Genomic DNA, 26568 nt, shown 5'->3' with positions numbered 1-26568 from the left:
AAAATAAATAGGCTTTTTGGATCTGAAAAACCAGCAGTCTCTTTAGGGTGCCACGTTTTGTGCCACACAGTGTATGAATGCAGTGAGTATGCAGCTTTTCTTCTCTTCCCCTGCCACACATCAAGGTCTCTGGATGTAAAGGGAGACCTCTTGCAAGAGCCAGCTGGAAAATCCACATGTGCCTCGTCCTGCTCACCACCTCCATCTCCTCTCACCTCTGGCAAGTAAGAGTCTATCTTGGGGCTGATATAAGGGTGCAGGATACAAGGATGTCAGCCTCGTCTCTGATTCCATTTAAGTGAGTTCATTACCTGTTTAAACCCAGTAACATGCTGGAAGAAGTTTATTCTCATAAGGCAAAGCTGGGAAGTGTAATTTCCCAGTCTCAGAAAAGTAGATTTGTTCTTCCTTGTTCTTCATTGGGTTTGCACAGAGAGGGGCTCTCTCAGCTCTCATCACTTATTTCTAGATTAGTCTCTTGAATTTGTTAGTGTAAAGCTGCCCATGAATGCACAAGGATTTTTAGTCATTACTTCCAACGTGGAACATGCCTGGTATGTCCACAAGGGGTTCAGTTTGTTAAATCAGAAAGCCAAGAGCAAAGTTACAGAGATCTCCACAAGAGATGCTTCTCAATGAACATTGTGCTGTGGTTTCTGCTGTGAAATTCGGTGAGATGTTCATGCCTGCAATGTGATACTGCACGTGTGGGATTGTGTGTCTGAATCCCAAACCTGTATCTGCTCAGTTGCGTGCACATGCATGTGTTTGTGTGCGTGTATGGATGTGTGCCTGTATGCATTAAATGGTTTCAGAGCTTTAAGCCAGTAATGCAAGGAAACCAAAATCACAGGGCATGATTTGCTCTGTGGTTTGGAGAGAACCACATCTTCGGAGAGGTCCCGCCTTCGGCATACCAAGCCCAGGCATTTCAAACGAGACACAATTTGCTGAGAAATGTGGTCAAAAAGACACTTTCACAGGATTGATATTTATGGTTTGTGTATGTTTGCACTGAAGGATCACAGCATTGTAGGATCATAGAATGGGTTGGGTTGGAAGTGATTGTCTAGTTGCACCCCGTGCCGTGGGATGCTTCCTAGCACTGCCACAGTGGTACCACCTCAGGGGCCCTCAACGCAGCAGCAGTAATTTCATCTCTTTGCCCAAAATATGTCTCTGTGTTGAGTCCAGTTCTCCTAGTCTATTCAGGTGTTGTTCATCTTTTGTAAATGTACCTGCTAGTGGAGCTCTCATTGATTTTTGTCCTGCCCCGTCTTAAATTAAGGACATTTTCAATATGGATTCATATGAGAATAGGGAGATTTGCTCCGTGCACGTGCTTACGAGTCACCTGAAGTTCACGGTCCCTCCACTTCGAGTTGTAACATCGCAGAGGAGTCCTGGCACTGGGAGATCACACAATAGAGGAGAGAAGTTCGACCCTTTCACCCTGTGCATTGCCCACAGGGTTGTTCCGTCTGCTGGTGGGGCTTCCTGCAACCAAATACAATGTCGTTATCAAATCAGTTAAACTAAGTGAAAACCCCTTCTCTTACTTCCTTCTGAGTTTTTAATAGCTAAAGTTTTGAAAGATTATTGTAATGCTATAATCTGTTATCCCTGGCACTCTGTAAACAGCATGACTAACAGCAGCTCACAAACCCGCTGTCAAAGTCAATTAATGTGGGAAGCTGGGTAAGAAAATACACAATTTAGCAGTGCCGTGTTTCAGGAGGACTAAAGGCATGCACAGACCTGAAACGGCTTCCAAAATCACCAGCTTCTGCTGGGTTTTACAGGTAGCTCAGTACAGTCTGGATTAGGTTCAAATATTCCTTGAACATCCATGTATTAACTAATGGAAAGTTTTTGGTCTTGTACAGCCGGAGGGTAAGCAGTTTGATTACTTCAGCATTTGAATTTAAACTAAACACATGGTTGATTGCGGTACTTGACCAGGATCGTGAAAATGAGGAGATGATCTGCCAGAATCAAACCCAGGCATTTCCAGCATCTTGCTGGTATCACTGGTGGAGCATTTGGACCTTGTGCAACCCGTGCTCTGCATCTGGCAGAGCTGAGAAGTGGGACAAAACAGGCGGTGCAGCTCCTGGCAGAGGGAGGATGGGACCTGTGTGTGGATTTAAAGAAACCCAAAAAATTAAACAGAAGAATAGTTTGGCTTGACCATAAAGAGTCGTTTGGGAACTAATTACAGATGAGTGGAGAGAAATTGGAAGAGCAGTTTGTAAATAGTAGGTACAAAACTAACAAGAAGGCCAGAGGACAGTCTTTTTTCGTTTTCCCAGTGTCGTGTTTGCTTTGGAGCCTTCATGGAGAATTGGGTTCTCCTTTATTTGCAAATAGGTCGCACAAAATAGTTCGAGTGACTGATGTTCATTAACCTGCTGGTCACATTTAGCCCTGTAATATGCATGAGCTCATCTGAACTCGGCAAATTCTGTGGTACTTGGGCTTACTTCAGCAGACACTCGCCCTCATCACCTGCTGAGCTTGGTATCACCGCAGTCCTTTGGCCCAAAGAGCAAGAAATTAGGAAGAGCAGTGCAAAACCTGAGTGTGGTGTGCAGCCACCAGGCAAACACTTGGTCCAACAGAGCTGGATCTGGATGCACCGTGCTCGGCCTGCCCTGCCTGACAGAGAAATCCTGGATCCATTTCCAAGCTAACGAGGTTCCTAAAGGATGGCAGTTGCCACGACTTTGAAACCTAACCTCAGTAGATCTGCAGTAGCAGTACATGGAAAGCCTGGCTTTTTGTTTGTCGAGCTAATAAAAAAATCATCAGTTGGTTTATCCTTCCACGAGGCTTCCGCGGCTGCAAAAGCAGTTAAGCTTGAACAAGCCAACTCTGCCCTGCTCCTGTTTATTTCCTATTGTGCAGGCTGTTAACTTTTAGAGACTGTTTTTTTTGTGTGTGGCACAGACGTTACGGGGTCGTGAACACTGCAGATAGTTGTACTTCTGGGTGCAATTAAGGCAAAGGCTTGCGAAGTCGTAGTCGTGCTGTTCAGAAGCGGTGCTTTTGCAGCAACGATTTCTTCCATCCTGACTGTGCTTGAGAAAGTGCTGCACGATCTCAGGGTTCAGGAGGCTGACTTGGCCACGCTGTGGGGTTTGGGGCTGTTGTTGAGGTGCCAGCACGAGGCTTGCAGGGCTGTGGGACCCCGAGGCTGTGACGGGAGCCCTCTGAAGCTGGCCTCCTTCTGCAGCTGTTGAAATCAGGGGGAATCCAGCACAAGGGCACACTTAAACCACTGATGAAAGCATTTGAAAATCAAATATCAATGGCAATAAATATGGGCCTACTGTTAAGTTTGGATTTCAGTTTTCTTGATATCAGAGAGATCTGAATCCAGGGGACAGCGCTGAACCTTTTCCGTAGCAAATCAGTTGTAGCTACAGCTCCTTAGTACATTAACCCATTCCAGCAATGAAGAGTTAAAAAAATCAACTCCACAATGATAATGGAAACCTTTTGTGCAGACTAATTACCTGTATAATTGCTTCTGTTAGCTAGCCATGGACAGCCCCAGTTTGGGGTCCCACGAGGACTGGACCAGGAGAGCGGCCCCTCATGCATCCCCGTGTTGTGTCAGCGTTGTGCGCGGAGCCGTCCAAAGGGATTTCAGTGCTCACCCCAGAAAGACCTTGCCTTGAGGCTGCAGGTAAAGGCAAGCTGGCCAGGGGACCTTGGTGGCTGTGCTCTCTGTGCATGCTCTGACTGCACGGGCAGGAGCTGGCAGGAGCAGCAGCAGCACCCTGCCTCCAGCGCGCCTCTCGCCGAGCCCAGTGCCTCATACACGCGCTCACCAGCTCTTACTCACAAGTGTCGTCTGCTTGACTTCAAGGAAAAATTAAAAAAATCAGCCTTTTAGCAGAAGAAATGAGGTTTTAAGTCTACCTGCTAAAACGTGGAGGCTGTGAGGCTGCCTGAGATCAGGCTTGTGTGGGTTTTGCGCAGGGTGCAAGTTCCTCTCGAACAATCAATGTAGCTCAGTCCTGACTTGGCCAAAGCAACCAGCTCTGGCATCGGTTAAATATTTACATTCCCCCCTTTTTATATAAATTGTGCTCTATTAGCATATGTTTCACAGTGTATCCTTGTGTTTCAGCCTCTTTATAAATTTGGCAGTTTGTACATTAATCAACATCAACCGATGTAAAATCCTAGCCATGAGGCTGAAGCCGTCAAACGTGCAACATTTACTGTTTCATCATACGCAGCCAATAAGTCATGCTGCAATGTGTGCCTTGTACCAAGAGGATATGGTATAAAACGGAGCGTGTTTACACTAGGGAGACTTCTGTGTATTTAAGAAGTAATTGTTTCGGGACCGTTCATTAATTCATGAGCTGACATGGGTCCGTTTTTCCTCACTGCAACAAAAATAATTATCGAGCTTGAAAAATAATAATGAATTTGCACAGGGCAGACTTCTCCTGTAATTTTCTTCATGAGTTATAAGCGTTTAATTGTAGATTGGTGGTAGCCTTATCCACATTTCAATCACTCCTGGCCCTCAAGTGCCGAGGTGCAAGGAGTTACGGTGTGCTGCGATTTATGGTGGATGTAAATGATTTCTTGTTTGCCCTCCCTGTGCTTGGCTGGCTTTGCCTTCCTTAAAGCTTTTGGGGGTGGATTTAGTGCAGTGGCACTGATGGAAACCAGGGACAGGCGAGCAGGTGCAAGGCAAAGCCCTGGCCGGGCACTTCATGCTTCGTCCCCAGGCACCTCTGTCCCAGCCGTGAGCTCGTGGGCACTGCTCGGTCGTGCTGCTTTTGGAGATAAATCCACGGGAAGCTGTGTGGCTGTTGTGTCGGTGGAGGGGCAGCTCCCCAAAATGCTGGCACAGGGTGCTGATGCCTGCCGTGAGCCAAGCATCTGCAGCAGGCATGGGCTGGGTGATGGCAGCACTTGGAGCTGCTCTGCGAGAGCCCCTTTGTGCCTTCGGGCACCCTCCAGGCTCAGGACCTTTGAGGGACTTGTTAGGAGAGCTCCCAGCCCCTGTGCCCACATGTTGCTGCCACGGTGTTACCCCAGAAAGTGCCTAACAGAGCACTGCCCTCTCCCCTTCCTCCCTGGGCTCCTCACCACCCCGGGTGTTAAAATGTTTGCCCTAAATGTGTCCCAGGATGTGTTCCTCCATCTCCATGCCCTCTTGATATGTTGATGTTTCTTTGTGACTCCTCTTCTTCTTCTCACGGCCCCATTCCCCATCTCACCACCCAGTGATGTCCTGCTGCTGCTGGGTTTCTGCCTTTTCTCCATTGCAGTCATCCCATTCCCTTTGCAGGGTTCCCACCTCCTCTCCTCTCCTTCCAGCAGCCCGAGGTGCTCAGAAGACAGCTCAGGGCATGGATAGGAACCCAGTATTATCTCAGGTAGGCTAGGAGAGGTGGGAAGTCGGCACTTGGTATGGAAATCCCCAGCTTTGTAGCTTTGCATGACAACCAGCTGTGCTGTGCTCCCTTCCAGGGTTACCCTACAAAACAACCAGCTCCTCTTGAGATCTGTGTCCAAGAAAAGCTCCCTTCACGGGCAGGAAAATCTGTGCTCTTCCAACATCTTACTTTCACCCGCCTGATGTTTCAGATTGTGCTGTGTACAAAGGATTCGACACAGAAGAAGCACTGAGGGGCTTTCAGCGGCTGCCAGCCTTAGGGTGGTGGATGAAATCCTTCTGCATCCTTGCCTCTGCTCTGCCAGCAGGGTCAGGAACCAGTCCCCGACCTACAAGGCACCATAGCCTCGAGTTAACCTTGATGCCCAACCTTTATTTTTCCCCGGGTTTGCCCCCAATTCCTTGGCAGGAGAGGTCTGGGAGTTGTCACAGACCAGGACCCTGCCTGGTCACCGGGAGCTGGAGCTGAGCGTTTTCTGTGCTGAAAAATTGGGGCTGCCTTGGGGTGCGAGCGTGGCCGCGTTCCTGCCGGTCCTAAGCACAAAGACCCGACTGTGAGCTCTGCAGGGCTGGCGCTCAGCCAGCTGCCCATTTCTTTTCTCCGTTCCCCCCGTCTTTAAAAGCTGCGGCTTGCTCCAGGGTGCAGTGTTTTGCTCTTCTTAAGTGGAACTGTTAACGACCCAATTTAGGCGATATAAAGTGCACCCAGATTCCACAGTGACTTCTAAATCCATCCAACGTTAATGATAATCTGTAATTAATAGCCACAGTGAAAAGGAGTTGTAGTTCGGTAATTAGAAATTTAGGATTAAAGTATTAGCATATAAAAAGGGCTTCTTAAAAACCTCTTCTTCCAAGAGACAGCTCTGATCCCGGGGAAGAAAACAGTTTAAAACTGAGACGACCTCAGCCAAAGAGCAGCTTACTAAAAATACGGCAGTCGGCCCGGACTTGTGTAGGTCATTAGGAAGCTGCCAGCATGTTTCAAGGTGCTTTAGGAGTTTTCAGGTATTGCCTACGTAGCAACTGTATAATTTTTTGATGGTATTGCCTGTTGCTGTCCTTCCCAGTAGACCTCTTGGGTTGGGTGTTACTGGCATCCTCTTAGATATGGGAAACCCCCACGGCTTTCCACTGTGATATCTCCTGGGGTATCAAGAGAGCAGCTCCGCAGGAGGACGTAGGGCAGAGGTTTCAGGTACATGCGGGGCTCTTGGCTTCCCACCTCTGATCCCAAACGGGTCACTCCTTCCACTTATCACGACCCCTCGGGAGCACAGAGCATTTAGGGAGACTCCCAGATTGTTTCCTATGTGCTAATGGAAGCGCCGGTAGCAGGGACGGGGTGGCAGGGGCTGTGGTATAAATGAGGTCCCTAACAGTTTCCAGTCCTGCACTAAATTAAACCATCCTGTTGCACTTCTCGCTCTGGAAGCTGAAAATTAATGCATTGTATGTGTGAAATGCACAAAGCTCGAGTTGCTCATCGGTGTTGAAGATTTCCCTATCTGATGCCAATCATTAATCTGCCCCGGGCTATCAATAATGATATACTGCAGATAAAGAACAGACAGCTCTGCTTGGAAGTTTTACCCTGTCAGAGTGAGAACACAATTAACATTTGAAAGCTGTTAGCATCCTGCAGTATCATCTCGGCCCCTATCTGCGTGGAGCAGCCTGCAGAACGAGAGCAAGCCTTTGCCAGTGGGAAATGTGGTTTCTAGCAGAGCGCTGACTGCTGTGAGCATCTGCCTGTGCAAGGTGCTGGCACAACGAGCCCTGCATTTGCTTTTTCAGCCACGGGGTAACCAGGCAGAGGAAAGCTGATGACTTAAAGGTAAGCATTGGAAGGAGAAATGCTGTTGTGCAACATTTCATCTCAGTGCATAGAGCTTGAGTTAAGGTCTGTTCTCCAGCAGCTTGTATTGCATCTAACGTACCTGCTGCTCTCCTTCAGAACATTTTGAGAGACAGTACAAAGGCTGACAGCTTCACCTGAACCTGCAGGGCTGAGACTTTCAGCAGGAATGTGTTTTTACCAGGAAGTGTTTTCTATATCCTATTTTTATACATCATCATGCGCAGAAATCGCTGTATCCATAACCGATCAATGGAAGGTTTGCCACCAACTTATATCACTGCATGCCAATAAAGGCAGTATATTCTCCTTGAGACACCTGCCTTACCTGAGGAGCACAAATGCTCTCAATAATGTCCCATCTTCGCCCAGTTTGGCCTCATTCAGCTGAGTGCTGCCTTTGTGTGATTCCTGCCCCCTTTTGAAACACGAGGACTGTGTAATGTGGACACGTCTCCTGACACGCAGAGGTACTGATGTCATGGAAATAAAATCCTTTCATGCATTAGAGATGTAAGCGACATTTGAGGGATGTATTATGGAAATTCAGGATGGTGCCAATTAAACAGACAAGAAAATTAGTGAATAATAGGCCGTATCCATTACAGTCTGCAGAAGGTATGTCTAGATTTCCTTCAGCACCTCCAGGGTGGGCTGTGGATGGGATGGTAACTGGCTGATTGCAAAACCTCCTATCTTGGGAGATCAGATGAGAACGTGTGGGGAGCTCACAAAGGATCAGTGAAACAGCGAACGCTGAAGGAAAAAGATGATGGAGATACGGCTAAGGAAAACAGCCACGGGGCGTATTTGTGGGAAGATCTTGGAAGAGATCAGTCAGGTAGGAACCAGACAAAGAGAAAGATGAAGTGTAGATGTGGAATGTGCAGAAAAGCAAAAATTCTGAACACTTAGAGTAATTAGGGCTTACTCTAATTCTGTATAATTTTATCTATGATTTCTGTTTTTCCAATATTATATCCAAACAATACTGCTAAAGAAGACTACATTCGGAAGATTTTCATTCAGGTTCTTAAGGGGTTTCTTCTAGAACAGCTGCTATAAATGGTGATTTTACCAGTGATTTGGCCAAAACAGTGGTGCCCAAACCTGCTGTTAGGTTGTCCTGTCCTGACCCTCCTGACGGTGTGGGACGGCTCCCCATCCGTACGTGGAGGAATGTCTTGCCCAATCTTGTTTTTAGTGTCTCGTGTAATTTGGGTTTTATCACTTCCTTAGGCAAATTCCTGCATGGGATAACAAATCTCCCTCAGCGCAGGCTTTCCATGCAGCTTCAGAAAGAGACTTGCAAATGGAAAACTTTGGTTTTTATTCAGTTTAAACATTAATTTTGCACGGTTTATTTCATTACTCAGACTTCGAACTGCTCGGTTACTTTAAAACCCTCCTTGCTCTTTTTGCTATTCCGGGTGTCCTGCGTTGAGGTCAGAATTGCAGATATCGCAGTCGCATTCCCTGCTTATGTCAGACAAAATTGTAAACTCCATAATTTTGTAGGGCATGTAATGAGGGCGTAGAAGGACCCACGGGTACGATACAAAGTGTGACAGAGGATGCCCATTTAGAAGACGCTTTGAATTATTTGAGTGTGTTCCAACTGGACTTATCTTCCACCTGGAAAAGTTGGGGTCCTGCAAGACCTGGGGTTTTCCTCTGTGCCACCAAGAAGAAATCCTGTCCCAGGCACCACACTGGCCGTGCAAAGTCATACGTTCAGCAGCCATCCAGCCTCGTACAGCCCTCTGGCAGGCAGAATATCCACGTTCGTAGACTTATTTTGCTCTCTGCTTTGTTTCTGTCCGGGGGATTTATTTCCCATTAAAATCTTCAATCATCTCGGGGCTCGGTGTCGTCCTAGCGATCTGCCTTCTTCCTGGTTTGACTTATATTCTCTTTACTTTGTGCAGCAGACGCAGAGCTCGGAGATATTAATTAGCCTGGGCACGGGGCCTGGATCTTCTCCTTTGTGGTTCTGTGGGCAGCGGACGAGGCTGCCCCGTCCTTTGATGGGTCTGTAGTCGTGACAGTACAAACACGAGGCCCTGAGTGATGGCTGCTGCTGGTGAGAAAATGAGGCAGTGGTGTGCGCCTGTGATAAGAACTGGCTCTGTAGTTTTTCTTCACGGGCAGCTTTCTGTAAACCTTATTGAAGTTTATTTAATCACAAAGGCTTTAAAAGGACTGACTTGTGTGAAATTCGCTCCACGCTTATGCAATATGGTAATAAAGTCAGATGTTAGCCAACTTCTCGGTGGGGAGGGTATTTGAATACACTCGGCTTGGCTTTTCACAGAGGTTTTAATTGACTGTTGTGATTTCTCATTAACTTGAGACCAGCATTTCTTAATCGTGATAGGGGTTTGAACAGATACTTATCTTTTGTGCGTTAAGGATAAGATTCTTCATTCATCTGGGATGATTTCATCTATAAATAAAATCTTACCGGGGTAATGGGCCTCTGCGGATCACATTTCTCAGATTGCCTTTTTTTCAAACCAATTCTGGCTGTTCAAATAGTTAAAGCAGCGTGCAAGGGGGCGTTTTTAACAAATAAGGATTAATTTGATTAATTCTTAAACTCCTCATTTGATATCCAATTGCAGTACTAAGCACATGGGGTTTTCTTTTTTGGTGTTTTTTTTTTTGGATGGTGACACCAAATGGTCAAGGCTGTCAGTACATCCCCTACGTGAGGTTCACAGGATGAGGGGAGCAGTTGCCTGCGGGATGTTTTCAAGGTTGGGGGCATGATGAGAGGGCTGGATGTGTGCTGGAGAGCTCGGTGCTGGGTGCTGGGTGCATTCTGTGCGTCCCATGCAGCCGCTGGTGGCTCACAGGCTGAGCAGACCTGCTTTGAGGGTCGTTTGTATAAACCAGCACATTCATTGCAATGCATGTGAGGGGAAGCCAACTTCTACTGGCCCTGAGGATGCAGTTTGGACTGAATTTGGCCCCAGTCACAGCCCATAGATCACTGCTCATCTGCTGTGCCAAGTGATGCACCCGGAGACTCAGATCTTCTCGGCGCTGCTTTCCATCCAGGGCTTGGTAATGAGGGTGTGTGAGTGTCAATGAAAATGTTTCAGGCTCAACAGTGATTTGGTGGGCCATTAAGGGTTGTAAAGTCTGAAAAAAATAAGGGGGTGTCCTCATACCTGTCTTCTTTGCACTGCCTCCTGCTCCTTAGCTCACAGCGGCTCACGGAGGCCACACAGGTGCCTCAGCGTTTCCTCCTCTGCAATACCCCCGTTTCATGTACAACAGAGCTGGAATCAAAGGATCAAAGTTGGTGACTCTGCAGGTTAACCTAAACTATGGTTCAGGTTAGGAGACACGACGTTGTAAGATGCAATCCAGACCCTTTTTGAGTATTTAAGAGCTTTCCAAGCACAAGAGGCACTTTTGGAGTTGGTTGGCCGTTTTTCCGTACATTTGAGGGTGCAGAAACCTGGATTTCACAAACCCAAAGGAAAAAAAAAAACCTCTTACTCATTCCCAGTCTGTACTTTTTAAATGCATTTTGCTCCCGGAGGCAGAGCGAGGTGGCTTTGGTCCCAGGGGAGGAACCAGCCCGGGTCTTTGATCCTCCTCCCGGCCGTGACTCACCTCCCCTGGGCGCGCTTCTCACCTGGCTGGGGGCTGGGACTGGGTTTCTCCAAGGAGAGGTATCGCTGCCCTCACTTGCACACACAGCAGTCCTAAGTCATCGCAGGCCATCGTTAAATTAATGCTGGACTTGATTGCTCGGTTACTTTTGCTTTCTGCATTCACTGGGAATGAATGGGATGTCCCCTCGCTGTGTGGCTGCTCAGCGTGCTCCTTTCAATCAAGTAATGGTTTGAAATCAGAGCGTTAATTGTAGAAAAAAATAATGTGAACACTCCAAAGTTGTAAACAGTAAAATACTGTGTTTCGTCATGGTATTGTTAGGACTTATTCCTTCATTTTGGTTAATGTGTGTTAGCTGTCTGCAATGTAAAGGGGGCTCTTAACAGTGGGGTGTTTCCAGGTGAACAAAAGTAACGTTACCCACAGAAAATGCATTGTCAGATGCAAAACTTGAATGAATTAGAAGCGTGAGGGGCTTCATCTGCTGATTGTGGGTTGGAGCTGTGCACTATGGACGTTTGAGATGGAGCTGGTCTCAACAAGAGGTGTATGGAAGGTGGTGGCAGCTCTCTCGGAGGGGGTTGGTCCTAAGCCTGCAGGAGCTGCCCCATTTCTCAGGTAGGAGGCACGGAAGGGTGAGGCAGAGGAGACAAAGCATCCCAGCCTCTAGCACCGACCACGTCCTGCTCAGCATTTGGCCCTCAGGGCTGGCCCACTGGTTGTTTGTCACCTCCTCGACATCTCAGCTCTAGTCTCCAGCAAATCCTGGCACTGTCGGCCACTGCGTCATCCTGTGCGGGTCACCACGAAGCTCTGGAGCCACGCTGTTTGCCTCAAGCCTTGCAGGTTGCTCAGCCAGGCAGTCCCCAGCGTTTGGGTTAGTTAAGAAGCTGAACTTGCATCTGGGGATAACTGTCCTAAAAGCAGGAAAGGGTGGGAGGTGAATTTGTGACAGAGGTGTTGGAAAAAGCCCCATGGGGCGTGCAAAGGTTCGTGGTGACATCTGAAGCCAGAGCAAGAAAGCAGGAGCCTCGCTCCTCGCACTGAAAAAGATGGCAAATGCTTGGAAAAAACTTCATTTCACAAAAGCTTAAGTATGTTAAAGAGTAAACAGTTCAGGGGGATGGACACGGCGAGACAAAGCCTCACCTTGTATAAACGGGTGTCGCTGCTGACTTCAGAGCAGTGCCTTCACACGGGGCTCAGGATCTGTCCCCATCAGTGGGTTTGGGCCCTGCGTATCTGCACAGGCCAGGGGCTGTGTTCGGAGGTGAGTTATAATGCCTGCACACTCTGTGTTTACATTGGAAATACTTGACAGAGTCTTAAATAAGCAGTGCTACCAGGTGGGCTTTTAAGAAAGACGATATTTATAAAAAGTGCAGTGGCTAAATCTGAACTTAACTGCTTCGTGCGTTTGTGTGACATCGTGTTTACAATTTGCTCGTGATTTCTTAATGAAATAGAGAAGTTGCTCACCGATCACATAAAAGCAGAAGATCCTTGGGTATCCTTGTGCTGAGATTGCTTTGGAGTTAAAGGAACAAGCTGAAGGGACAGTGTCAAAAGAAGAACACTGCACTTTGTGGTGCTCACTAGTTCTTGTCTGGGTTCGTGGTGACGCTCAGCATCTCAGCTCTGTATTTGTGGGCATTGGAGGTCCAGCCAGGGTGCAGGATCAGGCCACGAGGTGTTCCTTTGTTGCAAGTCTTCTCTGTGTCTGACTCAGATCAGACACTGGCACATGGGGCACATTCTGATTTTCATTTTGGATGTGCTGTCCTCTCCCGTGCTTGTTGCCGCAGCACCACTCTCCTCCTCTTCTAGTCCAAGCCGTGTTCCCAGGGCTGGGGCACGCAGGAAATTTGGAAGCGCACGGTGTTCCCATGGCACAGAATCACTGCATTGTCTAGGTTGGAAAGGACTAAGACCATCAATTCAAACCATCAACCTCACTTACCGAGTCCCAAAACTAACCCCGTCCCATGGTGCCACATCCACACATCTCTAAAGTACCTCCAGGGCAGGGGACCCCACCACTGCCCTGCGCAGCCCCTTCCAGTGCTTGGCCTCCCTTTCCGTAAGGAAATTCTTCCTCATGTCCAGCCTAAACTGGTGCTACTGGAGATTTGTGTAATGCGTGTGCCTCCCTCCTCTTCCCACCGTTCCCATCCCTCACTCAATCTCCTATATACGCGTAGTAATTCCCAGGGAAAACAGTGCCATAGCCATGAGGAAATGCTCCCCGTGTTCAGATCAGTCTCTCGAGCCTGTGTTTATGTGAGCCATGCGAGGGGTTTTCGTACAAGTAGCCCCATTAACTGCAGTGCGTAAATGGTGGCTCTTCTCGTGCACATGGCTTGGCAGGATTAAAATCTCTCGTAAATGTTAATAGATAACATGTTCAGCAGCGTCGGCGCATTGGTGTTTTTCTTTGCTGCAGCACTGCAGAGTCATTCTACCTCTATAAAACCCGTGGAGAGACTTTAAGGTGGGCCAAACACATCTCGGAGATTGGTTGCTTGATTAACACAAGGCCTCCCAGTGACAGCCCTGCAAAACAAGCTCCAGCTTGGCCCTGTGCCTTTTTCCACTTTGCTGGTTCTGCTACCCATATGTGTCAGCCTGCCAACGCACAGCATCGAGTGTATTTTAATAACTGCTGTTCTTCAAATAATTTTACTACTGCGACAGCAATTTTGTAAATGCCTCTTACACTCCTCACGGTACAAGATCAATATACCAACAGCATTTTTCTTCTCTTTTTCTCTTCCAGGAGCAAATTCATCGGTGGTTGCTGATTTCATGCCTACGTCGTCATGGAACATCTCAAGTGAATTAGATAAAGGTAAGTGGACAGAAAAATACAGAAAGATGGGAAACCAGGTTTTAAAATCTCAATTATTCTTCTTGACTCGACCGCATCAGCAAGCAAAAGGATGAGGGGGCATTTAAGATCAATCTTGTTTGCCCTGTGATCATTTGACATTTAATTACGTGTGGTACTGTGATTTCTGGAGAATGCTGTGTTCGTTTCTTGTTCCATAAAATGTTCCACATGGTAAAAATATTTCAAGATGTGAGTTCTGTTAGTTTATGAACTGCTTGACATTTTGGCTGGTGGATCTTAGGATCTGATCTCAAAATTAACAAGCATCAGGCAGAGTCAGTTTGCCTCATTGTGTTTTATTGTGAAATTTAGAGGCTTTGAATTAATAGAAAGGAAAATGCATTTGCAAGTGGTAATTATGTGTGATTTTGAGCTTTCTGAAGGGTATATGTTGTGAAAAAAGGGCTATATTTCTCATTCCCCTTCATTTTGTAAATTATGCACCACCAACTATTTAAACCAAATTGCTTAGCTTCCTGTAGCCCTTATTCCAAGGCAGTGGCCTGCAGCTTCTGAGTCGGTCTGGTCTTTGAAATGCTTCTGAGGTATCCTTTACAGTGGAGGATGCTGTTAGCCACACTAACTGTTCAATTTGTCAAACAACCTCTTTTCACTTGTGTATAATTTTGCCAACCATTAACTATTTAGACTGAAATTTCCCATAGTGGAGTTCTGCCACAGATGGTTTTTCCGAACGTTTTTGTCTGTGTTTTGTTAATATTTTGTACGAGCATGTGTGCGTAAAGTTTAATGTTTAAGCTTAAATATGTTTTCTGTGCCTAAGTATGACAAGAATCTGTAGCTCTGAGTTCTTTATGGAAGGGTTAACTCTTTCCCTGAGAGCAGTGGTGCATCAGTTCTCCGGGCAGCATTTATTGCTGGGAGTGGGTTTGCTGGCGGTTTTATTCCTGCTAAAACATGGCTGAATTGTAACTCCTTGCAAAACTGCAGCTGATGCACACTCAGGTGGAGACCTTTGTGAATTTGCCTGTAGACTCCTGCAGCTCTGCTGCTTGCTCCAACTGCGTACCAGACAGGAGAGGAAGAAAGCCAAAGGGCTTGTGCTTTCCAGTGGGAAAGGCAGAAAAATATGTAGGCCCCCAATGTTATCCTTAGCAGGACCTTTATTAAGCTACAGGGGAGGTTTTCCTCTAGGAACCCAGCCCATCAGCACAGAAGTCAGTCACACTTTGTTGAGGTGATTGCAGTATTTTTTTTGCAGACCATCATCAGTGAGATATTCTTCATTCTCCCCTGTGAGCCCCAAGGGTTTGACAGGCAATGTGCCCATGGTCAGGCTACTGTCTGGCACAGGGAAAGCTCTGTGCTCCCAACCAAAACCCAGGCAGAGGGGAAGGTACAGAAGTGATATTGAAAACAATGTAATTTTACAGCAAATTAAGTCTGAGCTGAGCTGAAAAATAGCCCTCAGTAGCCTCTTTGTTATTATTCCTTATGAGAGATTTTGTGTAGGCTGGTTTCTTCTGACCAAGGTGACTTTTTGCCCATATATTTGGCTAGGCTTGCCCTCAGCTGGCTGTTCAAATGCTGCTTTTTCAGTAGGACATGCCCCACATGGGCACTCTCCAAACCCTTGCTTTGACTGACCAAGCCTGGAAGCGGAGCAGGCTGCCTGCTGGCAGCAGGGACGGCGTGGATTGCCAGCTTCCTTCCGAGTCTGCTGCCTTCAAAGTACGCTCAACACCAAATCCTCAGATCATCAAAATGCAAAGTGCCTGCTTGTATCAGCCAGGGTTCGGGTGTCCCTGCTGTGTCGGAAAGCAGCAACTCAGGCACCAGCAGAGGTGAGGCTTTGGGCGGCTGCCACCAGCTCGGGCACAGAAATCATCCCGCTGGCCTCGACGTTAGCAATTAAACCCTTTCCCTGTTACCTCCATAGCACCTGTTCCTGAGCTCTATTGTCAGGAACAGGTAAAATGAAGTTTCACACTTCTAATCCACCTGGAATGTGGCAATTATCACTGGCTGGGCTGAATCCTGCATTCCTGGGGGATTACCGGCCCCCTTTGCCCGCCCGCGATTAGCATTTAGACTGCTGTAAGCTTGCACACCTAAACGCGGATTTACATACGTGATTAAAATGCATTTGGTGCCCAAAAAGCTTAGTCAGAGGGGAGGGTTCTTCCAGCGTGCCCACAAGTGAAGCGAGGCACCCACACGTCTCGTCTTGCCCAGGAAAGCAGCGGGGGCTTTCATGTGGGCGCTGCCAGCTCTCGCTGAAGGTCTTTGAAACCCTCCCTTAGGTGCAGCCCGACGTGCCGAAACCTCGGGGGAGAACACGAGGCATGCGCTTAGTTTCCATTTCTTTTTGCAAGCAAGCAGCTGAAGGGACCGACATCCACTTGTCTTTGCTGCAGTCAGCCGTGAGGTCACGCAGGCGTCCCAGTAAAACTTATTTTAAAGCCTATTAAGTTCACCACATGAAAGCGGTTTCCAGCCAAATTTCCCAATTAAATGGCTGTCCGCATTAAGTGGCTCTAACTCCGTGTGCTGCCTTTTGGAAATGAACGTCTCTTCCTCAAACACGTCTCCTGGGTTTGCAGGAGAAGGAGCAGCCCATCGTCTCCTCAAACAACATTCTGCATTTTAAAATAATTACTTCATGTGGTGCCTTCCCTACCTCGGAGAGTTCTGCAGTGACTATCTTACAACTGAGCCCTATTCAGGTTTCAATTTCTATTAAATAAGCTAAATCGACAGCATTAAACAGTTGCCTGTTTATTCTTTTTAACAGGAAATGAATTTAAAAGAGACGCAGCCACCCGTGAAGAGCTGTTGAAAGCAACGATTGATGGGAGGGAGGAGGTGGTTTCTCACCAAAACCTTAAAAAAACAAACAAACTATGCATAAAAATAAAAAAATAATCACTTTTAAAATAGGAGAAATTTAGCTATGAATATATTCCTCTTTTCCGACTGGTAAATCACGGTGTGCAGAAGGGCTGCCGCGAGGGAAAAAGAGAAATGAAAATGCCATCAAATAGGTATTTAATGATATAAGGAGAAATAAGGGGAAATATATATAAGGGGAAAAAAGGGGGTCTGAAGGAAGGAAGAAGCCTGATTGGGGGCGCAATCCGTAGGGCTTGGCAAGGCTGGGAAATGTCCCACGGGGCACATCTTCGCCATGCCTGACCTGGGGATTTCATTGTCCACCCCTCTTTCTTCCCTAGGTGTTTGAGTGGTATTTCTCCCCTTTGTTGCTTTGTCCTTCACCACGTTCATTCGTTTCTTTCTCATCTTTCTTCAACTGCCTTGTTGTCCCCTACTTCTTGCTCTTTTTTCCTTCCTGTTGTTGAAGGCACTTTGGTTTCCCATTTCTCCATGCCCGTGCATTGCCACCCCTCTCTCCCCTTCCGCTGCGGGACAGGCCCCTGCCCCAGCTCTTTGTCTAAGGAAGCTTCACATTTACCACGAGCTCTTCTTTTTCCTGATCCTTATTTAAAATGGCAAAGAGCCCTTCATTCAGCTGCTTCTCTTTCACAAAAATGGTCGTGGAAGGGTAGGCTTTTCCTCACATCAGTCGTGTGTTTATTTACAAGGAAATAGATAGGCCTGAGTTTGAACGAGAGCCTACTTCCATCTGGTGCTGCAGAGGAATTGTTTGGGAACTCTTCATCCTTAGGCAATGATACTGTTGGAGTCTCTGCCAAGAAAGAGTCAGCACTGAAGTATTATTTTATTTTAATTGCAAGTGGGGTTAAACTTCTGCCGACATTCACTGGAATGGGACTCTCCGTGGGACTGGTAGGACAACGGTGCCTGTGCTGAGACTTCCCCTGGTCAGGTCCACCCCGTGCCCACCTGCAGCCTCGTCAGGAGCTCGTTTAATCGTGCAGGTCCCAGGACGGGCACTAGGATGGGTCCCAGCCACTGCTGAGCAGAGCTAAGGACACAGGTGCTGGGATGCAGCAGTGCTGTCCCAGTTCCAGTGCCTCCTCCTCCCACGAGCTTCTCACTTCCTTCATTTTCCAAAGAAAACCTCTTATTGTGAGTTTTTGCAGGTCCTGCCTGTTTTCCTTTCCCTTTTCATGGCCTATCTTCTTTGGCAAACAAGTATAAAGTGTTGGGATGATTCGGTTTCCATTTCCAGACATCCGCAATCCCCAGCCTGGACTCGGAGCTCCCCGCTGCTCGCAGCTCCTCTGCCTGGCACAGACCTCAGCAGTACTCCAGGTGTTGTGCAGAGGGCCAACATCCCCCAAGGAGAGGGCAGTGAGTGTCAGCGCTCTGAAAAATGCTCCCCAAATCCCTCAATACCCTGTGCATGGCACTTCACGTCATTAACTTCTTGGAGAAGCCAGCCTTGCCATCCGTGCTGACAAATCCAGGCGAGAACTGTCACTTCAGCACATCTTTCCAGGCAGGGATATGACCTGGCCATGAGTCTCTGTAGAGAAAAATCTTTCTGATGGCCCAGGGAGAATTTGACTGTTAGGCAAACTACATCTTAAGAAACATCAACAAAAGCAACCATGGACAAAGCCGGGTGGATCGAGGCCTCCTGACTTCGGCCCCGGTTCTTTAGAGATTTCCAGATTTTCTTTTGAAATCACTGGATGTGAATTTGATACGCGTGGTGAAAGGGGAAGAATTACAGCCTTCACATTCATGCACAATTTACCTTTTTATTTTCCTTTATTATCTGGGGGATATTCGGTAAATCAAGCTCCCCTGATGGGGCACAGGGTTCGGATTCTATTTGTGGGGTCCCGTTAGTAGCGCGGCAGTAAATTACTGCTACTTTGTTTGAAAATTTTTTTAGCCACAGTACATTAGCTCCTTTTGTTTGCTTTTCCACTGACGGAGTGCACGTTTTTATTTGAGAATTTGTGTTTCTTGAATGTCTCATTTATAAATAATACAGGGTGTGAAATTTGGAGGTCACAGAACAAAACATGAAAAAGAAACCACCCCGAGTAACATGCGGCATTCATGGTAAAAATCTTGCACGAAATGCTTCGCTTACGTCGGATTTTTTTATAACCTCCGAGCGTGCAGTGAATATCTGACCATTATACATAAGGTACCTATATATAATAACCCTTTCCTGGCTCATCCAGCTATCTTTGTTTATTTGAAAGATTGATAGATCAGAGGGTCAAGGGACGTGTTTTATTGTAAGTTTCTGTTCCAAATTTCCTGACATTTTTGGTGTTTTTTTTTTTTTTTTTTTTTTTTTTTTATAAAAAAAATAGACCTTTAAAAGGCACAGAAAAGGCTAATAAGAACCAGATTCTAAAGTGATGCTATGTCAAAATGTCAAAAATAACAGCTTTTCTTTGACTCCACAGCATTAATCTTAGGGCACATACCTTTCTATACACCCTTTCTTTAATAGCTTGATTTTTTGTATGTGGCTCTTTACTGCTGAGCAGCTTCTAAAGTGACAACAAAATCCCTTGATGGTTTTCAGTAGTTTGGTTTATAGCTAGATGTGGACGTTTGTTTACCTATCCCAAATCACTTTTTTTGTGATAAAGTTTAGGGGCTTCCTACTTGTGCTATAAAACTGGTTCCTGAGTAAAGAAAAGCTTCATTTCCCCTTGCCAGATTACAGCGTCAAAGCTATCACCAAGGCAGCTGTCCTTAAACCTGGGAGTTAACTCAGAAAAGGAGAGACAGATGTGAGCTGTCAGATTCATATTAAGAATTCACAAAGGCATGAAGGGCAGTGAGTTGTCCAATTCCCATCCCAGAGCAGTGGGATTCAGGTGCTCGGCTCCCAATAATTTTTTTGGAAGTGCTCTGGTTTCCCTCCAGAAGCCCACCCTCCCCTATGACCCAAGGCAGCCTCACAGCTGCTAATTGGAAAGCGGCAATTGATTGTGAAAATCCCAAATTCGGTGAATGTTGCGTGTCGACATCTGAAATGCTGTAAGTCCTTGGGCATCAGTTGGCGTGTTTCAGTTCAGGATGTTATCCTCCGATGGCATTCGTGCCTCTAGATAACATCTGGGAAGAGGAAGCCCAAGACACAGCTGCAGTATGTATCCTGAATCGAGCCTTACACATACACACCGCTGAGGAAACTCGTTTGAAAATGAGCTGGGCAAGCAAATGCAGTTGTGTATTTCTTTTTGTCCCAAGACAGTTGACATTGAATATTTCCGCTTCTTTGTCTGGACTTCTTTAACTCTGATGTTCTTCATATGGGTTGCCAAATCGTGGGTCGAGTGCTGTATCGCTTTCCTCCCACTGTCATTCCTTTACTTTTATTCATTTAAAATAAGTGAAATTCCAGCCGGGAGTCTTCCTTTTGCCCCTTTTAATAACAAGGGTCTGTTGATCAGGCCCACAGATCGGACCTGCCGGGAGTTGTCTCCCTTTGTGAGTTATGGGCAGATGAAGCAATCAATGGTTAATCCTTTTTCCAACTGAGAAATATGTGCTCTGTCTATGGCTACACTTCAGTAAGAAATCCTGCTGGTTCCTTCTTCAGCGTAACTGGAATAGCTTAAAACCCGACTCGATTGAACATATGGAACAAACAACAAACCCATCCAGCGCATTCAGGCTGGGTGGGCTCCGAGTTGTTGACTTTCCCCAAAGAGAACAATTCCACACGGAAAATTTCCAACTGTCAGAGCTCAGTGGTGGCACTGATAAATGTGAGGACGGGATGCTTCCAAGTGTAGCATCAGGCTGGGCTAACATGGCTCATCCAAGGCTCAGAGTGAATGAAAATGCATCTTTCCACCTGGTAAAGTACATCGGAAAGGCTCTGTCAGACCCACTGATGAGCTTGAGTCTTTTTAGGTAAACATTATCTGCTCTTTAAGTTACCAATCAGTGAATGTATTGGTATGATTGAGACTCTTTGCATTTCTTTATTATGTTATGGCAAAGTGCTGAGCCACTAGGCCTAGGTGCAAAAGGAGAAGGCCAGCAAGCACCCTGCAAGGCTGGTGTCCAAACGGCCCGCTCAGACAGCAAGGAAGATTTGAACTTTCAGATCCAGAATTAAACTTTTTCTCTAGTTCAGCAGCTGGAATGGTGTTCCTGCATCTGTAGGTTTGCTTCAGAGAAGGTTCGGAGCCGTTCCTTTGCTGAGAAGTGCGCTGCGAGCGCGGTGGGAAGGCGCTGGGTGCACAGGCCCCTGCTGCACCTGGATGAAAGCTGTTCCACAACTGCCGTGGCTTGAATGAAGACTTTGATTTTAGCTCTGCTCTGAATATTCTGAAAGATCAGAAGGGCACGAAGAAGAGGATAAATGAAACAACGATTCTTCTCATAAAATTATCATTTCAAGGTCTAATCCTGCATCCCTGTTGTGCTTGAAACACCTAGTGAATCCAGAAACACCTAGCCTGCATGGTGCTTGTGAAAAGACCCTCGCGCTGTGGCCAGCAAAGTCCCCCTCTGAGCAAAGAGGGTGTTACTGCTCTAAGAAGTGTCTTTGGTAATTTAAGATAGAGTAACCATGTGGTCACAGAGGAGATTAACATTCCTTGGCTGGGGAGGACGAGCTTTTATTTTGAAAGCCACCTGGGTTCCACTTAAAAGTAGTAGAATACTTAAGAATTTATTACGACTGGGCAGGCTCCTATTTAACAATGTCAAGACGTAGCTGTGGAAATACACACACTTTTCTTCTTTCAAGACACGCAACACAGTACATTTCGTCCTCGCACAGCTGTTGCTATTCTGTAACATCAAACCAGCAAAGAGTTTGGCCATGAAGGATACCTAATATTTGGATTTTATATGCAGTGTCTCCAATTTATGCGCTTAGAATCATGAAGATGACTTATGATGTGTTGTGTTTGCATTGGCAACGGCTCAAAACCAGAAATATATTTCAGGCTTGGCTTTCCAGATATTATCTCAAGTCATTTAAAAGTTCATTATAGGGCACCCGCTAGTGCTGCTATAGTAAAGGGGCTGTCAGCATTTTTCAAGGGTTTATAACTCAGCCATTAAAAAAAAAAATCTCTGTGGGCTGAAACTTGGCATTCAGGGTCTAGGCCCAGCAGTAAATTGTTTTTACAAATTAAAAAAAAATCAGTTTGACTATTATTAAATTATAGGTGGGCTAAATTTTATTTAGAACTTTTTCCGGCTATTCTCCTGTATTTCTGTAAATTAAAATGTGTCTGAAATGTTTTTATAGAGTGCGACTCTAAAATACGGACTGGCTTTTGTTATGTTCTTGAAATCCTGAGATTTAACTCAAAATATAATAACAGTGCTTATCCCAGCGTAGCACTTTTCACCTTCAAAGTGCTTTACGAGCATTATCTCATTAATGTACATAACAGCCTCCCCATGATGTAAGAGGGATTATTATCCTCACTTTATAGCTGGAGAAATTGAGCCAAAAGGTTTAAGGCTGTTTTTAAAAGGACTTAGTTGCACAAATCCCAAGTGAGCTTTGATTGGCTTTGGGTGTCTACTTCCCTTCGGCTCTTCTAAAAATCACAGCTGAAGTGATTCACCCAAGACTGCTCAAAGCCAGCATTAAAACTCAGACTTTCCAACAGCCCTTGCCACTAGACTATTTAGTTCGCAGAAGCACAGTCATTATTTTCTAGGTAAGAACCATCCTGTTTCTAAGATATTATTCTTTTGGGCAGAGAGAGTCAACTGGGGAGCTCCTCGATGACAGGGAGGCTGTCGAGTGAAGCACGGTAAAAAACGTGCCGCGAGGTAAGGCCACGGCCATGCGACACGGTGTCATCATCACGTGTGCAAGCAGCAACTTCTTCCCATTTCATCAGTGCTCGCCTCCTGCTGAGAGCACAAAAGGTGGATTTAGCCCTGTTTTTCTTGGCCTCTTCTGTCCCAGAAGGAGGTGTTGTTAATGCTGACGGCACCAGCAAGCGGCTGGTGGGGAGCGGCCTGGACAGAAACCTGGACGCAGGCAGGAATTATTTCCGATGTTCTTTGCATGGGTGTTACTAAAAGGAGAGGATGGTAGCAGTAGCTTTGGAGATTTGATGGGCTTTGGTAGGTGAGAGTTAGACAAAAGTGTTAAAAATAAAATTGGGCTTCTCTTTGACTCCTCCGTGCAAGGCAAGGGCAGCCATGGATGGCTTTCCTGCGTGCCAGGGGAGGAATGCTCCTAATTTGGTACGCCTCAGTAACACTCCAGGATTTTTTGGAAGCACCGTTAGACCTTCAGCTTATTTTCAATTACAGAAATGTTTTATCCGTGAGAATCTTCTCATGATGATTCCAGCCACTTGGGACTTGCCCTGTTTAAATCTCATCTCAGGTGCCTTACAGTCTGCTGCTTGATCAGATTTAAGATTTGGATGCAAAGTGTAGGTATTTAAGAACCAAGCTAAGCTGAATTTAGCAGATGCCTTTCATTTTAGTGTTTCTGTGGTAGTTTGTAGAGGAAAGTGGAGAGCACTTGAAGAAGTCAGAAGCTCCAGACACTGAGAACTTGTTTCTGTTTGTACCTACAGAGAAGTTTCACCATGACTCGGGCTGTAATAGCCATTTTTCGCGGTCTCACTGTCAGTACTGGTACTTTAGATTCCTTCTCCTGCATTTGGTAACCTACATTACATCTTTACTCCTTTATTTGCCTCCTCTGCATACCACAGGACCTTTAAAATACTATATTTACCGTGTGGGTTGTCAGCAAGACCATCACAGGACTGAGGCCATTCTGTTTTCTGTCTGTATTAGATTGTAGATGTCTGAGCCACTCTCTTTGAAATGTTATCAGGAATTATATAAATGACTGTGGTATAGAAATGTTACATTGGATAATTAAGTGTGGTTCTCCAGCTCCGTGCTATTAGTGTGATTTTATTAAACACAGATTGTGGAGGGAACCCAAAAATACGTGTGCTGATTTAGATTATGCTTCACAGTGAGGTTGTTAAGATGCAAGTCTCTAGCGTTTCTAATCCTGCAGTGAGGCATGCAGAAATGATCGTGGGGAAATAAAAAGCCAACCTGACGCCCAGGTGAAAGACGTGGAACCCAGTTGTCTTCACCAGACTGGGTGAAGCTGGATCTTGGCTCTTTTTACGCCATGCACAGTTTGAACTAACTAGAGCCACGGGAGCAGAGGTAACAGTAGTACTTTGCACAGTTTCATACCTGCACATGAAAAGACTACTTGATCAGTGAAAGAAAAATGTGTGGGCAGTTTCTTTGTGCTTAATGTTTATCCTAATAGCTCCTCGGGACCAAATGAGATCAGGGACGCGTTGTATAAAGTGCTATGTAAATACAGGGTAGGAACTTACATGCTGAGTAGATTAAACACAAAGGGAAGAGATACTGATACTCACAAAGCATAATGAAGGGAGTAGCCGGCGAAGACATGATTAAAATAACTAATTAGGGAAGTGGATTAGTTAGGCAAGTTAGTTAGCTGAGCTGTTTTTATTACATGCTGGAGGTCTTTTTCATAATTCCAGGCAGGCTTATTGCTGGAGCTTGCAGTAGATGTACCTTAACATGGCACAGCGTAAGCGGCGCAGCACAGATTTCCTTACTGATGGGCTTTTCTTGACCTCCCAGGCTTGCTCAGAGAGCATGGGAGCAGAGTACAGTCTCTGGGTTTCTCATTGCTCGGCTGCCCTGCTGAGACAGCCACCAGATGATAATGGTTTTTGGCCACTAATGACCACCGTTAGATTTGAACCTGTGACACTGAGATGAAAGCCCGCGTATTCCATTCCTCGTACCCAATCCATCTTGCTCTCTGCCTTTAAAGGATTTAATTAAATGCTGAATACAGTTAACTAGAAATAGCCTTCTTCCTGACCGGTGCAGAATGAAATAGCACTTGACAGGAGAAGGCAATGTTCACGAATGGATTAGAAGAGATTAATTTTGTGAAAGTTTCATTTAACATTCCCCATCGTAACAAAATGAAAGAATTCTTGATCTTCTGCTTGCACCTATCATGAGACCTATTTCAGATTAAAGATAAACTTTAGTTCTCTTAGCAGGGAAAAGACTGAGTAAGAAAGAAAGCCTTCATCTCCTAGATATGATCCTGATTCCTTCATCTGTGCAGTTGGTGCTTACAAAATCATTCACAACATACTGCCTACACTGCTCTGCAAGTCAATTAAAAATGGCTCTGAGACCTTCATTTTGGAGAGATTCATTCCATATATTGGTACGTTCTGTGGATCCTAACACGAGTGGGGCAGATCTCCAAGGCAGAGACAATAAAAATGAGCAGCTGAATTTACAAAGGATGTTTTTCACATTTACTGGTTAGCAAAAAGGAAAAATGAGATAGAGAAGCAGCATTATCTCCTTTTTCTGCGCTGAATGAAGTGAAATAGGATCATGTTGAGAAAGTAGAGAAAATCCGTGGGCATAAGAAGAAAAAGAAACTTTGAAGAGAAACAGTATTACTATAGTGCAATGGAAATTGCAAAATTTGTTCCTTTTATTAGCATGCAGAACTATGTTGAACCTATCACTGGCCCTGAGACATCAATTAATAAGTATTTGAGCTTTTTACTAAACATGATAGCTACTTCTTTTGTTTCCTTTTCAAAGACAGGAATGAAATGACTTGACATGACATTTTCTGAGCAGGAATTCCTTATTCACCCTTTTTTCTTTTCCCAAAACAGATTACTTCTTGACGCTGGATGAGCCTATGAACAACATAACTACCACCCTTGGCCAGACGGCAGAGCTGCACTGTAAAGTCTCCGGCAATCCTCCTCCCACGGTTCGCTGGCTGAAGAACGACGCGCCGGTTGTCCAGGAGCCCCGCAGGATCTCCTTCCGTGCCACAAGCTATGGGTCTCGCCTGCGAATAAGGAACCTTGACACTACAGACACCGGCTACTTCCAGTGTGTCGCAACTAATGGCAGAAAGACTGTTTCTACCACCGGCGTGCTCTTTGTCAAATTTGGTAGGTTTTCTCCTATTAAGCTGTTCAAACTGTTGTTTAGAAAAACAGTGCAGGAAACTCTTAAGAAAAGCGTGTTTACCCACTGAAAATGAGTGCGCTGATGTAGTGGTGTCAGCCTGTTTCAGCCTATTTCTGGCAGTTTATCCCTTCTGCCTGTTTGCTCTGTGCTCAGCTGAGATGCCCGTGTTGCCAGCTGAAATGGTGGCTTTTAATACATAAAAGCCTGATGGAAGCAGGACTGAAACACAGGGAACACTAAAGAGCGCTGTTCATTAATATGCTACCTGGGTGGATTCAGAACAGACAAGAAAAACTTCTATTCTCAAGTGCCTGAGTGACCTCCTTTTTCTCTAGCAAGTGAGAAATTTCAGCTTGCAAAAGATGGAGTTGAAATGGAAATGTTAAATGCAGCATAGGTCAGAGGCACGTTAATGATACATGTACCTTTCAGATAAAATAAGCACTTTTTCTTCAAAGTCAGAGTTTATAATGAGATGATTGCCTTCATGGATGATCCTAAAACCATGAAGTTTCCAAACCAGAAACAGGTTTTCTGCATCTTCTCTTCCACCTCCACATTCAGGGTGAAATACTTGACTCAGATGAGAGTGTTTGCATGGAGTCCTAGTCAGTCCTCACAGCAACACAAAATGAATGATTTATTCAGCACATTTCAGAGTTTTTTGTCGTTAATGTCCCAGATTTTCTAAATTATCGTAAGAAATTAATCATTAGATATTCTCGTAAGGCAGATGTCCTTTAGCTTGTATCTGAAATTTAGGAGATTTTTATCCGAACAATGATGCTTTTATAGACATTCCTCTAGAAAACACTGGGTATTTTTCATATTTTACTGACTGGAGCAAAATTTAATCATACAATTCAGTTTCTA

The 26568-nt window shown here is 45.7% G+C and overlaps 1 protein-coding gene across 2 annotated transcripts in view; it reads left to right on the top strand.

The window, feature by feature from the left end:
* ROR1 (receptor tyrosine kinase like orphan receptor 1) overlaps nt 1–26568 on the top strand; it is a 150612-nt gene that overhangs the window by 85688 nt on the left and 38356 nt on the right. For both annotated transcript variants that reach the window (XM_032192377.1, XM_032192378.1), the window contains exons 2-3: nt 13693–13764; nt 25389–25676. In XM_032192377.1, the coding sequence (XP_032048268.1) occupies nt 13693–13764; nt 25389–25676 (360 nt within the window). The remainder of the gene's footprint in view (nt 1–13692; nt 13765–25388; nt 25677–26568) is intronic.

Source organism: Aythya fuligula, chromosome 8 (assembly GCF_009819795.1).
Source record: "Aythya fuligula isolate bAytFul2 chromosome 8, bAytFul2.pri, whole genome shotgun sequence".
In the NCBI taxonomy this organism is placed as follows: domain Eukaryota; kingdom Metazoa; phylum Chordata; class Aves; order Anseriformes; family Anatidae; genus Aythya; species Aythya fuligula.
The sequence above is the reverse complement of the archived record's forward strand: the minus strand, read 5'-3'. Positions and strand labels throughout refer to the sequence as shown.